Source organism: Bicyclus anynana, chromosome 7 (genome assembly GCF_947172395.1).
Source record: "Bicyclus anynana chromosome 7, ilBicAnyn1.1, whole genome shotgun sequence".
Classification (NCBI taxonomy): Eukaryota; Metazoa; Arthropoda; class Insecta; order Lepidoptera; family Nymphalidae; genus Bicyclus; species Bicyclus anynana.
In genome coordinates, this window is record NC_069089.1 from 5,131,894 (window position 1) to 5,144,073 (window position 12,180).

Below are 12,180 nucleotides of genomic sequence, written 5' to 3' on the forward strand. Positions count from 1 at the left end.
CCCTACCCTACCCCTACCCTACCCCTACCCTACCCCTACCCTACCCCTACCCTACCCCTACCCTACCCCTACCCTACCCCTACCCTACCCCTACCCTACCCCTACCCTACCCCTACCCTACCCCTACCCTACCCCTACCCTACCCCTACCCTACCCCTACCCTACCCTTTACCCTACCCCTACCCTACCCCTACCTTACTCCTACCCCACCGCTAACCCTAACCCTTCCCTACCCCTACCTTACCCCTACCCTAACCCTACCCTACCCGTACCCTACCCCTTCCCTACCTTACCCTACCCTACCCCTATCCTACTCCTCCCCTACCCTATACGTTCCATATCCTTCCCCTACCTCTATCTTGTGCCTACCCTACACTACCTCTATTATATAAGGGGAAGGCCCTTACCTACCCCTATCCTATCCCTACCCTCAGCAAAATTGGTCCAGCCTTTTGTGCGTGGTGCAATGACCAAAAGACTATAATTTCCCAAGCGACTTCTATGCTAATACTATAAAGAGGTAAAGTTTGTGTGGTTGTCGGGGGTAATATCTGGATCTACTGGACCGATTTGGAAAATTCTTTTACCAATAGAAAGCTACATTATTTGCGAGTGTCATAGGCTATGTTTGGTCCTCATATTCACACGGGAACGGGAACCACGTAATTGAAACCGCGGGGCGTCATATAGCGGCATTTCTGCGACTTTCACAAATTTTGTAATATCTCCGAAACTATATAACTAATTAACATACTGTAAAGGGCAAATCTTATCTCTATAATATCCTTGTGATTATTAAATAATTTATTTATTGATAAGGATTTAAGTTTAGTTGTGTAAATAATGACGTAAACCTTAATTTAAAATTTAAATAATTTATTAAAGTACTAAAGGTACTATATCTGCTAAAATATAAAAGATAGATATACGGTGTCGCGGACTTTTTTGTAGAACTTTTAAAGGTTCAAAAAGCCTCCATACATTTATTTCAGTTATACGCAATGGTTGAGGCAGCGCATGCGAATAAGTAAGTTTTTCGGTCCGACCTGTAAGAGAAAACCCGCGATAAATCAGTAGTTATATATGATAGAAATATAAAATATAGCCTATAGCACTCCCCGATAACGTAGCATTCTATTGGTGAAAGAATTTTTAAAATCGGACCAGTAGTTCCGAAGATTACCCCATTTCAAAAAATTGTTACAAACTTACTAACTTACAAACTTACAAACTTTACCTCTTTATAATATTAGTATAGATAGAAGATAGATATACTTAAATGATGCAAGTAGTCTGTAAGAGATTCTCAAAAACGTTTGAGTCACTCTCAGGCGACGCAACAATCGTTTATTTTCCTCGTTTCAGAAAGCTCGGCCTAGAACTGGTGCCGCGGCGCGGCGCCGCTGCCGTTGACCCGGAGGACACAAGTCTGGTCGAGCTGTACCGGGTCCACGCGGAGAGCGCCGAGCGAGCTGCGGCGGTAACCATTTTTTAACCTACATCAAAAAAGCAGGTTACCAATTCGACCCTTATACAACAGCTTCTTGAAGTGTACAAAAAGGGATTGTTTCAAAGTTCTCCAAAAACGCCATCTATTGGTAAGTAGTTTAAAATAACATACACTGTTCCACTGTGCCTGTAGATGGCGGTACCCATTTAAAAAGCCTGTTACACTTTTTTTAACGCATGCACCAATTACTCCCTAAGCGTGTGTAAAGAATTTACTTAACTTCATTTTGCATTTGGATTGGGTATACCTACTCAAACTTGGGATCAGTGCATGTTTCTTCAAAATCGGCTCAGTAGTGTACCCGAAGGACACGAGTCTGGTCGAGCTGTACCGGGTCCACGCGGAGAGCGCGGAGCGGGCTGCGGCGGTAAATATTTTTTTAACCTACTTCAAAAAAGCAGGTTACCAATTCGACCGTTATACAACATCTTCTTGGAGTGTACAAAAGTTTCAAAGTTCTCCAAAAACGCCATCTACTGGTAAGTGGTTAAAAATAACATACACTGCTCCACTGTGTCTGTAGATGGCAGTACGCATCTAAAAAGCCTATTACACTTTTCTTAACGCATGCACCAATTACTCCCTAAGCGTGCGTAAAGAACTTTACTTCATTTTGCATTTGGATTGGGTATACTCAAACTTGGGAACAGTGCATGTTTCTTCAAAATCGGGTCAGTAGTGTACCCAGAGGACACAAGTCTGCTCGAGCTGTACCGGGTCCACTCGGTGAGCGCCGAGCGAGCTGCGGCGGTAAATATTTTTTAACCTTCTTCAAAAAAAGCAGGTTGTCAATTCGATCCTGTATGTCATAGAACACTTTAATGAACTTCATAAAAGGTACAACAGATTCTCGGAGAGTACAAAATGGGATTGTTTCAAAGTTCTCTTCGAGCGCCATCTACTGGTTGGTAAGTAGTTTAAAATGACATACACTGTTTCATTGTTCTAAAGCTGTAGATGGCAGCACGCATCCAAAAAGCCACTTTGAAGGTCACTATTTCGACCAATATCCATTTAGGTAAGTGCCAACTGGTATACAAAGCCTTTGTAAGTGTGTACGCCTTTATGTCAATTGTCTTCCAACCCTCGATGGGTAAATACGATATCCGGCAGATGTGTAGATTAGGTAGGTACCTACGTACTTACTCCAAAACAACGGAAGGAATAATAGAACCCAATTCAATGTAATAAATTTTAAAAAGGCTTAACTTGCTCGTGCGATGAATAGGCATTACCTACCGTACCTATGACTGACTTGCAAAAAAAAGATTTTGTATTCAAACCGCGTGTGTTAGCTAGTATGTTCATGATTTTCTCAAAAAAACACTTGATGTTATTTTTATTGTTCTTCCAATGTACATTTTCAGTTCGTTTTCCCGTGAAAACATGTTATATTAGCTTAAGGTATACGAAAATGCAAATTAAATCTGTAGTTCAATGGAACGTATCAATGTAGTTGGGGTCAAAATAAAAAGTACAAGGAAAACTTTAATGAAATATTGCTAAAATTGTTCCAGAGATTTTATTTTTTACAGCGCATTTCAACTAACACAAATATTCGCTTTCTAAATTTATATTATTTGTATAGATGTTGTCTTTACTTCTACTTTAAGTAATTCTATTAGGTACTAAATTAATTACATATATCTACATAAAGTTGTGAGGTTCTCTCTCTCATCTCCGCATACTCACAGGAACGGGAACTTTGCGGGTATAACCGCGGGACGTCTGCTAGTAAAATATAAATAGATTAAACAAAAAATGCGATGTCTGTATAAATTTTTACACCAATAGGTACTTCCCACGGCTGTATGCGTGTAAATACCTAGTACGTAGCTATTGAAAGCGCCTAATAAGGTAAAAAGGTTTCTTTCACCCGAGTCGACTTTGCCCTTTATATCTGCACTGATTTGATTGGCAATATCCTTTTACACTGACGTGGCGTGTCTCACTCGTTCGTACAGCTTTATGCCTTTTGTGGACCTTTTATATAATAGACCGAGTGCTTGTGTGGCCAGACATACCTATATCCAACACCTACACCCAACACCTACTTCCAACATCTACATCCAACACCTACCTTATTTTAGGAAGACTGAAATTTTGTTATCCTATAGTCCTAGTGCTATAGGTAAGTACTGTAGCCTATTATGGAGTTTGGATTCTGGTGTATTTCATATCCTCAACCGTCTAAGCTAATTATAAAGCACATTTTTGATATTTTCTCGGCATAATATGAAAAATCAGCTTGGGGGCAATCTTTCGTAAATTACTGATATATTTTTTTTCGAGAATTTAAGGGTTTAGCGATAAGTTGCTACGAAGCTAAGACTCTGACAACTGGAGGAATTAAAGAGAGGAGAGGAGAAAATAACAAAAAAAACGTTATACTTATACTTGAACTATGGCGGATCCTTCAAACCTGGGCCTGTAGCCATGTGACACGTCGATTATCTTTCTATAATCGCAAAAGTAAATGGGAATGACATTTGCTAACGACAGGTCACGTGATCGAGTTATCGATCGGATCTGTTATTCCCATACATTTTTCTGGTTTACGAAGCGTTAGCGTTTTTAGAAAGAAAATTGACGTGCCATTCCCTGTTACCTTCCAAAGCCACCACATTTTAATCTTCTTCCTAAAATGAGGTATGTCTGGCTGACGCAGGCTCTCTGTCCATAATGCACGATACGAGAGGTAGAATTTCTTAATGCCACACGCAATCTGTGTCAAATGTCAATGTAGTACAAATCCACGACAATATATGATTAATTATATCTAACGTTATACCACGAGGAGCTATCAGCTGTTGCCAGCGACTGCTTCTGTGTTTAACTTGTGTTTGGATTCGTTGTTGAGCTCGAGTCTCCTCTCAGAATGAGAGGGGTTAGGCCAATAGTCCACCACGCTGGCCCAATGCGGTTTGGCAGACTTCACACACGCAGAGAATTAAGAAAATTCTCTGGTTTGCAGGTTTCCTCACGATGTTTTTTCCTTCACCGTTTGAGACATGTGAAATTTAATTTCTTAAAATGCACACAACTGAAAATTTGGAGGTGCATGCTCAGGGGACCGGATTCGAACCCACACCCTCCTGAATCGGAGGCAGAGGTCATATCCACTGTGCTATTACGGCTCTTGTTTTTGGATACCTCAATGAAAATAAATCTTATTTGCTTTTATATCTTTTTCATTTCAGTGATCGGTGAATATTCAAAAATATATCACTCTAAGCCAATCTGCTTTGGAAGAAACAGCTTAACGGATCCAAGTTCCCTTTCCTAATATTAGTAGAAAGGCTTTTTACTTAGTCGAGGTTACTACACTATTGATGAGTTTCTTAACGACAAAGGTGCTTGGAGGCCATTGGATCAGCTTCCACCTTCACACAGGAAATAAAACTATAAGAAATTGTAATTTAATTGTTATCAAATGTAAATTGTAATACTGTATGACTTTTTCAAAAGAGCAACTGTTGAGTTTCTTGCCGGTATCTTCTCAGCAGGACCTGCCTTCCGAACCGGTGGTAGAATCTTTACAAATAGTCAACTGACGTGTCAAAAGTGCTTGTAAACTGAGCCTACTTGAAATAAATGATTTTTGATTTTGATTGATTTTGATTTTTTGCTTGACTCTGTAACGGGCTTTAGATAATATGCTCCCAACCGAATGTTTATTTTTTTTCGGCCACGGCGCCCAATCTCATGGTGAGATTGACTATGTACGCAGGAAATTATAGTGCCCAAGTGTGCGTAAGCACAAGTGCACTCTCTTTTCCCTCACTCTCATAGTCCGATGGGACGGCAGACCGACATGACCACTGAAAGATCAGGCGCAGGACCGACGGCTTTACGTGCTTTCCGAGGCACGGGGGTGTACCAACACCGTCAGCTTCCCAACTCCAGGCTGCTATAAAGATTTTACTTGTAAGAAAAATCCCAATAACGTATTTTTTTGTTAGCCTGAACCTCATTGTTTGTAGCTAAAGCAGGTAACCACAGGATATAATAGGCTGATGATGGATAATGTTTATTTTTCAGTGGCGTGGAACGTTGCGACGAGCATGCGGCTCCGGCAGCAGTTTTAACTCTGGGACTCTCACTAACAGTACCAATATCACCACACCGCTCGTCCAGTCACACTATCTCATGTGCAGCATGAGGGACTTCGGCCACACTGCTGGTGGTGATGAGGCAGAACTGTTGCTATGGTTACACGACGCTAGGAGAGCGCAGCCGCTGTCCGAAAGGTTCAGGGTTCGGATAGCGAGAGACGGCTTTTCGAACTACGTGGACAGATTGCACGCTAACAGTACGCTTTTTGCGGTAAGTGAATATTTTATTTTTTGTTTAAAGATTGTTAACCGTGTCTTTTTAAACATTTTTTTTTATTTTTTACAATGACTATAATCTCACCTGATGGTAGGTGATGATGCAATCTAAGATAGAAGCGGGCTAACTTGGAGGAGGATGAAAATTTACATCCCTTTCGGTTTCTACACGACATCGTAATGGAACGCTTGGCGTTACGTCTTTGCCGCTAGGGTGGTAACTTGCTACGGCCGAAGCCTCCCGCCAGCCAGAGCTGCGCCAGCCGGGGATCGAGCCCATGTCCTCCGTCTTGTAAATCCACCGCGCATACCACTGCGCCACGGAAGCCGTCAACATGGACTATATTTTATTTTCTCCAAATAAGCGAAAAAACTATGTTAGGAGTGGGCACGAAAATAGCGGGTGGAATCACATCGTTGACCTCTTGCATTACAATCGGAAAATTGCTAGAGTCAGGCCCCTTAAGGGCCTTAACATTTCTGCCGCTAGCTCTAAATCGATAGATAGTTGGCATATTCAAAAACCTTCAGTAGATAATGGATATACCTACACGTTTACCAACAAGCTATTACAGCTTAAGAATTCTTAAACACGCGATTTCCTATTCACTATTAATTTATTGCTGACTGATCAAAATTACTATTACTTATTATTGTAGGATTCAATCTTAGGTAGCTACTTTGCTACGGCCAAAGATATATTGCTAAACCGCCGCGTTCCGTACGCGTAATAATCAGACAGGGATTGCTTTATTATCTTCGATTTCAAATCTCTTAGGTCTTCAAAGGTATTTGAATTAGAATACAAAACTGTCTATATGTATGGAATGGATTAAAAAAACCATCCATTCATTTTCAGAATACAAGTCAATATAGCTAAAGTGCGAGTAATTTGCTGCGGTTAACATTGGAATTTTCTTGCAACATAATAATTGTTGACAATGGTATGCAACTTTGCGGTTATTTTTTGTAGGTCACTACGTTTTAGATTTCATGAAGATAGATTAATATGTGTATTAATCATGCCTAAGGAATTTTCTTAAGTTAATGATATGTTAGCTTTCGTCTGCATTTTGATATTAGCTTATGAAGAAGTGTATGACATTGTATAACGGTTTTTTGGACTTAATTCAAACGGCTGACGAGTTTACCCAATACTAAATTGTAACCAGCAATGTGCATTAGTGACAAAACACCATTAAGTCAAATTGTATTTGCTGGGAATCGCACTCTTGATCCCACGCAAATCCAAAAGTTACCAAAAATATTTAAAATAAAGTGATAACATTGCCGGTCAATTTCTATAGGGGGCTCATTTGTTATCGGATGCACCAAAGTCTGGAAGGAAAGACTTGAAATGAAAACGCCCTACTATGTATAGTCTATAATTTTGTCAGCTTTGCCATGAATAACATAGACGACACGTTTGAGCAATAATATGGTCCTGAATAAATATTTTAATCCTGGTCTCAAGTACTATTGATAGTGTGGCATTTCTACAACTAGAAAGTGCTAAGTATCGCAAGAATACGTGGTAACTTTGAAATAATATTTATCTTTTAAATATGACCAATACTCCCGAGCCCCTTCAATTTCTCGGGAAATATTGTGTGGTGTGTGGTTACAACAGTAGTCAAGCTGGAATCGACCCACCATTTCTCGTTGATGAGTCCGGCCCCTTAACTCTTGAGCTATTCATACTTCTATACCAGCGAACGCCGGCTTAAGTCTAAGGCTTAAGTCAAAAGCTCAACTCTAAGGCCTGGCTTAAAGACGTCTAAGGGCGCACTTAGTCCGCCCTTAGACCTCTTTAAGCCAGTACTGTCGCAAAATCCGTTCTTAGCGGATATCTACTAACTATAGAATACGTCCCTGCCAAATTTTATCTTTGTATGTCCAGCAGTTTTCGAGAATTCGTGATGAATGACCTTTCGCATTTATATATTAAGATTATAGAGGGGGTAATCTCTGGATCTACTTCACCAATTTTGATAATTCTTTTACAATTAGAAAGACACGTTATTTGTCAGTGTCATAGGATATATTTTATCCTTGTGTTCGCACGGGAACGAAAACTGAGCGGATGAAACCGCAGGGCGTCTGCTAGTTAAAAAATAATTTCAATTTTAATGGTCTTTACAGGATTTATCAAGCACAGACCTCTCTCGGGAACTGTGGCTGGTCGCGTGGGTGATCCGAGTGGGGCGGTGGGCGGGCGCGGGCGGCAGCGGGACGGGGGAGAGGCGAGGGCCTGTCGCGAGGAGGCCTCTAGGCGCCGGCGTGTTGCCGCTCGCGGAGTTCCTAAGACAACCCGAGCCACAGACTATTGAGAAGGAGTATACTTTTAAGGTAATTAAATTAATACTTAAGAATGTAGTCTCCGACCTTAGAACTTCTTAATTTGGCGCTCTCACAAAATCCGTTCTTAGCGAACGTCTATTTACTATAAAGTACCCCCAAGTTTAATTTAAATTCAACTTTGTACATAAAAAGGTTTCGAGATTTTGTGATGAGTGAGAACCTTTTGCTTTTATAAATATAAATTGAAACCTCAATATTTTACAATCGGATCCTTGAATCGAGATAGTGTTTCCAGACCCACTATGTTTTTTCAAGACATACTTATACAACAACACACAGAAAAAAAATTATTATATTTATAGAGAAATATTATAATTTAATCCATCAGGTGGCATGCCCGACTAGCTCTTCTAAAATAGAAATCTGCATTACAAGTGTTTCACAATATATATTTATTTACTTTCAGGTGTATCAGTGTGAAGAAAAGGACTTCCACCAGTTACACGACATGCTAATACGGAAACAAACAAATAAGTGCAATATTTTACCTGGACAACCAAATTATGGTAAATATCGTGGAATATTTCAAAAGTAAAATTGCCAGTGCCGAAAATCACGACAGAATAATTAAAAATATATATATTTTCCACCAAAATCATGAATCAGTCTGTAAATCTATTTATAACTAGCGGACGCCCGTGACTTCCCCAAATGAAAGTTGATAAGTTATCATATTTTCTTTAATTTAACTCCATTTAGGACATGCTCTGATAAAAGTCTGAAATGCGATGCAGTAAACCCTCAGTACAATGACAAACAAACTAGATTTACTCGACGTATTAATCAATTAAACCTTTTTTCCTTAGGTATAGTGGTAGCTCTCAGGCTTCTAACCAACACAGGGAGCATATCTGAAGCGGTTGCATCTGGTGCGACGGTGACAGCTAAACGGGGATTCCCCGATGTGATAATGCCAGGTGACGTGAGGAACGACCTCTATCTGACCTTGGAGAGGGCAGAGTTTGAGAGGGGTGGAAAGAGTACTGCGAAGAATGTCCTCGCGACTGTCAGCGTACACGATAGTACGGGACTAGTCATTAATGTGAGTTTCTGTGCTTTTATATACAGGGTGCTGGTGAGTAATTGCTATAACTCTGGGGTTATAACCCAAAAAACGGGGTGGCAACCTTGGAATCTCATCAGCCACCTTCTCTTGGAGCTGTGCAATGCTCTTAGGCCCTAACATAATATTCTTAATTTATAGGAATGTGTATGGGGCGCCAGCGGCGTGGGGTCGACGTCGTACGAGTCGCTGGTGCTGTACCACAACAACAGCCCCGCGTGGGGCGAGCAGCTGCGCCTCACCGTGCCGCTGGAGACGTTCACGCACGCGCACGTGCGCATCGAGTTCCGACATTGCTCCAGTAAGTCATATTTGACATTGCTCTAATAATTCACATATTTGTGGGAATGGGTTTGTGGGTTATGGGATCGTGCTCCAATCCGGATTAGCTAAGGACTCCGCAAATTGGGTACCGATTAGTTACCCAATTTGCGGAGTCGTTAAGTAAATAAGCGGACGCAGCGATCTGCGTCTAGTTGCACTGCGCAATTGTCAGGACAATGGAAGAGCTTGATAGACTATATCATGAATAGGAAGCTCCGATACTAGCAACAAAAAATCCTCCACGATGCACTTCTCTGTCGACCGCCTTTTAGGTCAAGGTGCCAAATTGCAATAATGCAGGGTAGGACTCAATCAGTTTTATTTAAAAAAAAATGCACTTTTTAGTAAATCTGTTTCTTGATCACGGTGGGATGTCCAAGAATACGTCTGATTACTTCCATAAAACTTTTTTCAGCACGAGATAAGAACGAGAGAAAGCTTTTCGGATTTTCCTTCGCGCGGCTCATGGAGGCGAGCGGCGCAACGCTAAGGGACGGGGCGCACGATCTATACGTCTACAAATGCGATGATCCATCCAAGTAAGCCTCCTTCGAGACGCTATTTTTAGCAGACTCAAAAGTGATTACAAAAATAAGAAAACTAATGTCGAACAAAGGTTCATAACACTTGACAGGATATCTTAATTAACAAATCAAACTGTAATCAAATAAGACCCTAGAATGGCAGAGAATGACCTTGAGTAAAGTCACGCACTTGTGAACGATGTGTGTAGGGTTAAAGGCGCCTTTGACAGATATCTAACACTCCCCTTTTCCACTCAAGTCATTCTCCCCACCTTTTCCACTTTTCCAAGTAACCCATAAAGAATTACACAACGAGAGAAGTGGACGGCTCGAACGCCACGAGCACACTGAAGCCGTCCGTACCGCAAGTCGTTGCAACGCGGCGATAACATTATACAATTAGTATAGGGATCAGCGATAAAATTGAACTATTTCTTTCAGATTACTGTCAGCCAGTTACCTGTGTCTGCCGTCGTGCGCCAGCGACACGGCCCGACCGGCCGCCACTAACGGAGTACTCGCCACATTCCAAAGAAGCACCAAAGAAAACTGTATTATTAGTACTTTACTATGTTCCACTAAGCTTACTCAAAATGGTGAGTTTACTTTTAAGTTACTCAACATTAGATCGCACAATACATGCAATTTGACCAAACTTATTTGCGATTTCCAATTAAGATGGTCTTGACTCATAGACAGTCGATCCATTCAAGGTCACCAATACAATCATATCAGCCGAAAGATGTCTACTTCAGGACATAGGCTTTTGGAAGGACTTCCAAATACCACGGTCCTAAGGCATACGCACGAAGCTGACCTGGCCCCTTGGTTTGCTTGATTGCGTCAGGGTCGACCTTACGGTGAAGATTGCTACTTAATTTTTGGGTTCCTTACGAAATATATATCCCGTCTATGGCCTTAATTAAAGCCTTAATGAAAAATGAATATTTACAGAGGACCTACTGGCACTATTGCAATGGCGAGCGAGGCCGGAGAAGGTGCAAGAGACGCTGCTCCGCGTGCTGCGACTCGGTGACGGTCTGAGCTGCGAGGAGCTGATCAAGTTCCTGCGCGACGTGCTCGACGCGCTGTTCGCGCTCTTCTCCACTGAAGATGGCAACAGGTGATGTATAGTTTATAATTACATCATCCGAAAGTGAATTTCGACCATTTTCACGATCAATACATTGATTTCAATCAGTCCACAAGCTCCGTACAAAAACCTCCTGCTGAGCAGTCATCCGAGTCTCACATTGAGAGTCGTTTCACAATTCCAAGCCCTTACGCCCTCGGACACGACTTTAGGAGTTTCTGCATTCGCTTAAACCTAAGGTTGTCATCTTAAGGAACTTACAGCAAAATCACAATCAAAAAAATTATTGTTTTATGAATATTATACATACGAGTATAGATAATAGTCGACATAAGAACATATTATTCTAGAAAAAGTTTCTCCTTTAATTTTCTCATAAAGATGACATTTCCGAAATCTCATATTTTTATGTATGTATGTTACTAAAGAATTTAAACTTGGTAAATTAAGTCAGGCGTTTTGACGCCTATATAAAGAGGCCGGACTCACATAATTCATGAGTTCCCCACTGGGCTATTCACCATATAAAAAGTCAGGAAACCGAGATAACTGATCTTATGAGTGAATTTTATCTTATTTCATTACAGTACTCCACATTCCGGAACAGTGTTTCTCGTGCTGGTCTCCATCTGCAGTCTGTTGGACGAGACTCGGTTTCAACACTTTCGACCTGTTTTGGACGTTTACATTGAGGAACATTTCTCAGCTGCTCTTGTATACAAGTAAGTATGAAATACCAAATGAACTGCCTCGTTGAGGTGGCCATATAGAGTCCTGAAAACACGATTAACCTTTAGAAATCCGAGACTTGGTAGTTGAGTATGGGCCTCATAAGAACGCTCAGAGTCACTTAGTGCGTGATAGAGCGTCATGGAATCAGAAATGAAGAGATCAACGGAAAGGCCCAAGTCACCGTCATAGCTCCCAGAGGTGCGAAGCTGAAGTGGCAATGGGCGGGGCATAAAGTTCGAAGA

The 12,180-nt window shown here is 41.2% G+C and overlaps 1 protein-coding gene across 2 annotated transcripts in view; it reads left to right on the plus strand.

Annotated features, from left to right (window-relative positions):
• LOC112048846 (dedicator of cytokinesis protein 3) overlaps window positions 1-12,180 on the plus strand; it is a 96,651-nt gene that overhangs the window by 55,436 nt on the left and 29,035 nt on the right. For both annotated transcript variants that reach the window (XM_052882342.1, XM_052882343.1), the window contains exons 5-14: window positions 1,366-1,480; window positions 5,552-5,836; window positions 7,984-8,190; window positions 8,609-8,708; window positions 9,009-9,244; window positions 9,407-9,566; window positions 10,005-10,128; window positions 10,555-10,709; window positions 11,068-11,236; window positions 11,794-11,928. In XM_052882342.1, coding sequence (XP_052738302.1) covers window positions 1,366-1,480; window positions 5,552-5,836; window positions 7,984-8,190; window positions 8,609-8,708; window positions 9,009-9,244; window positions 9,407-9,566; window positions 10,005-10,128; window positions 10,555-10,709; window positions 11,068-11,236; window positions 11,794-11,928 — 1,686 coding nt within the window. The remainder of the gene's footprint in view (window positions 1-1,365; window positions 1,481-5,551; window positions 5,837-7,983; window positions 8,191-8,608; window positions 8,709-9,008; window positions 9,245-9,406; window positions 9,567-10,004; window positions 10,129-10,554; window positions 10,710-11,067; window positions 11,237-11,793; window positions 11,929-12,180) is intronic.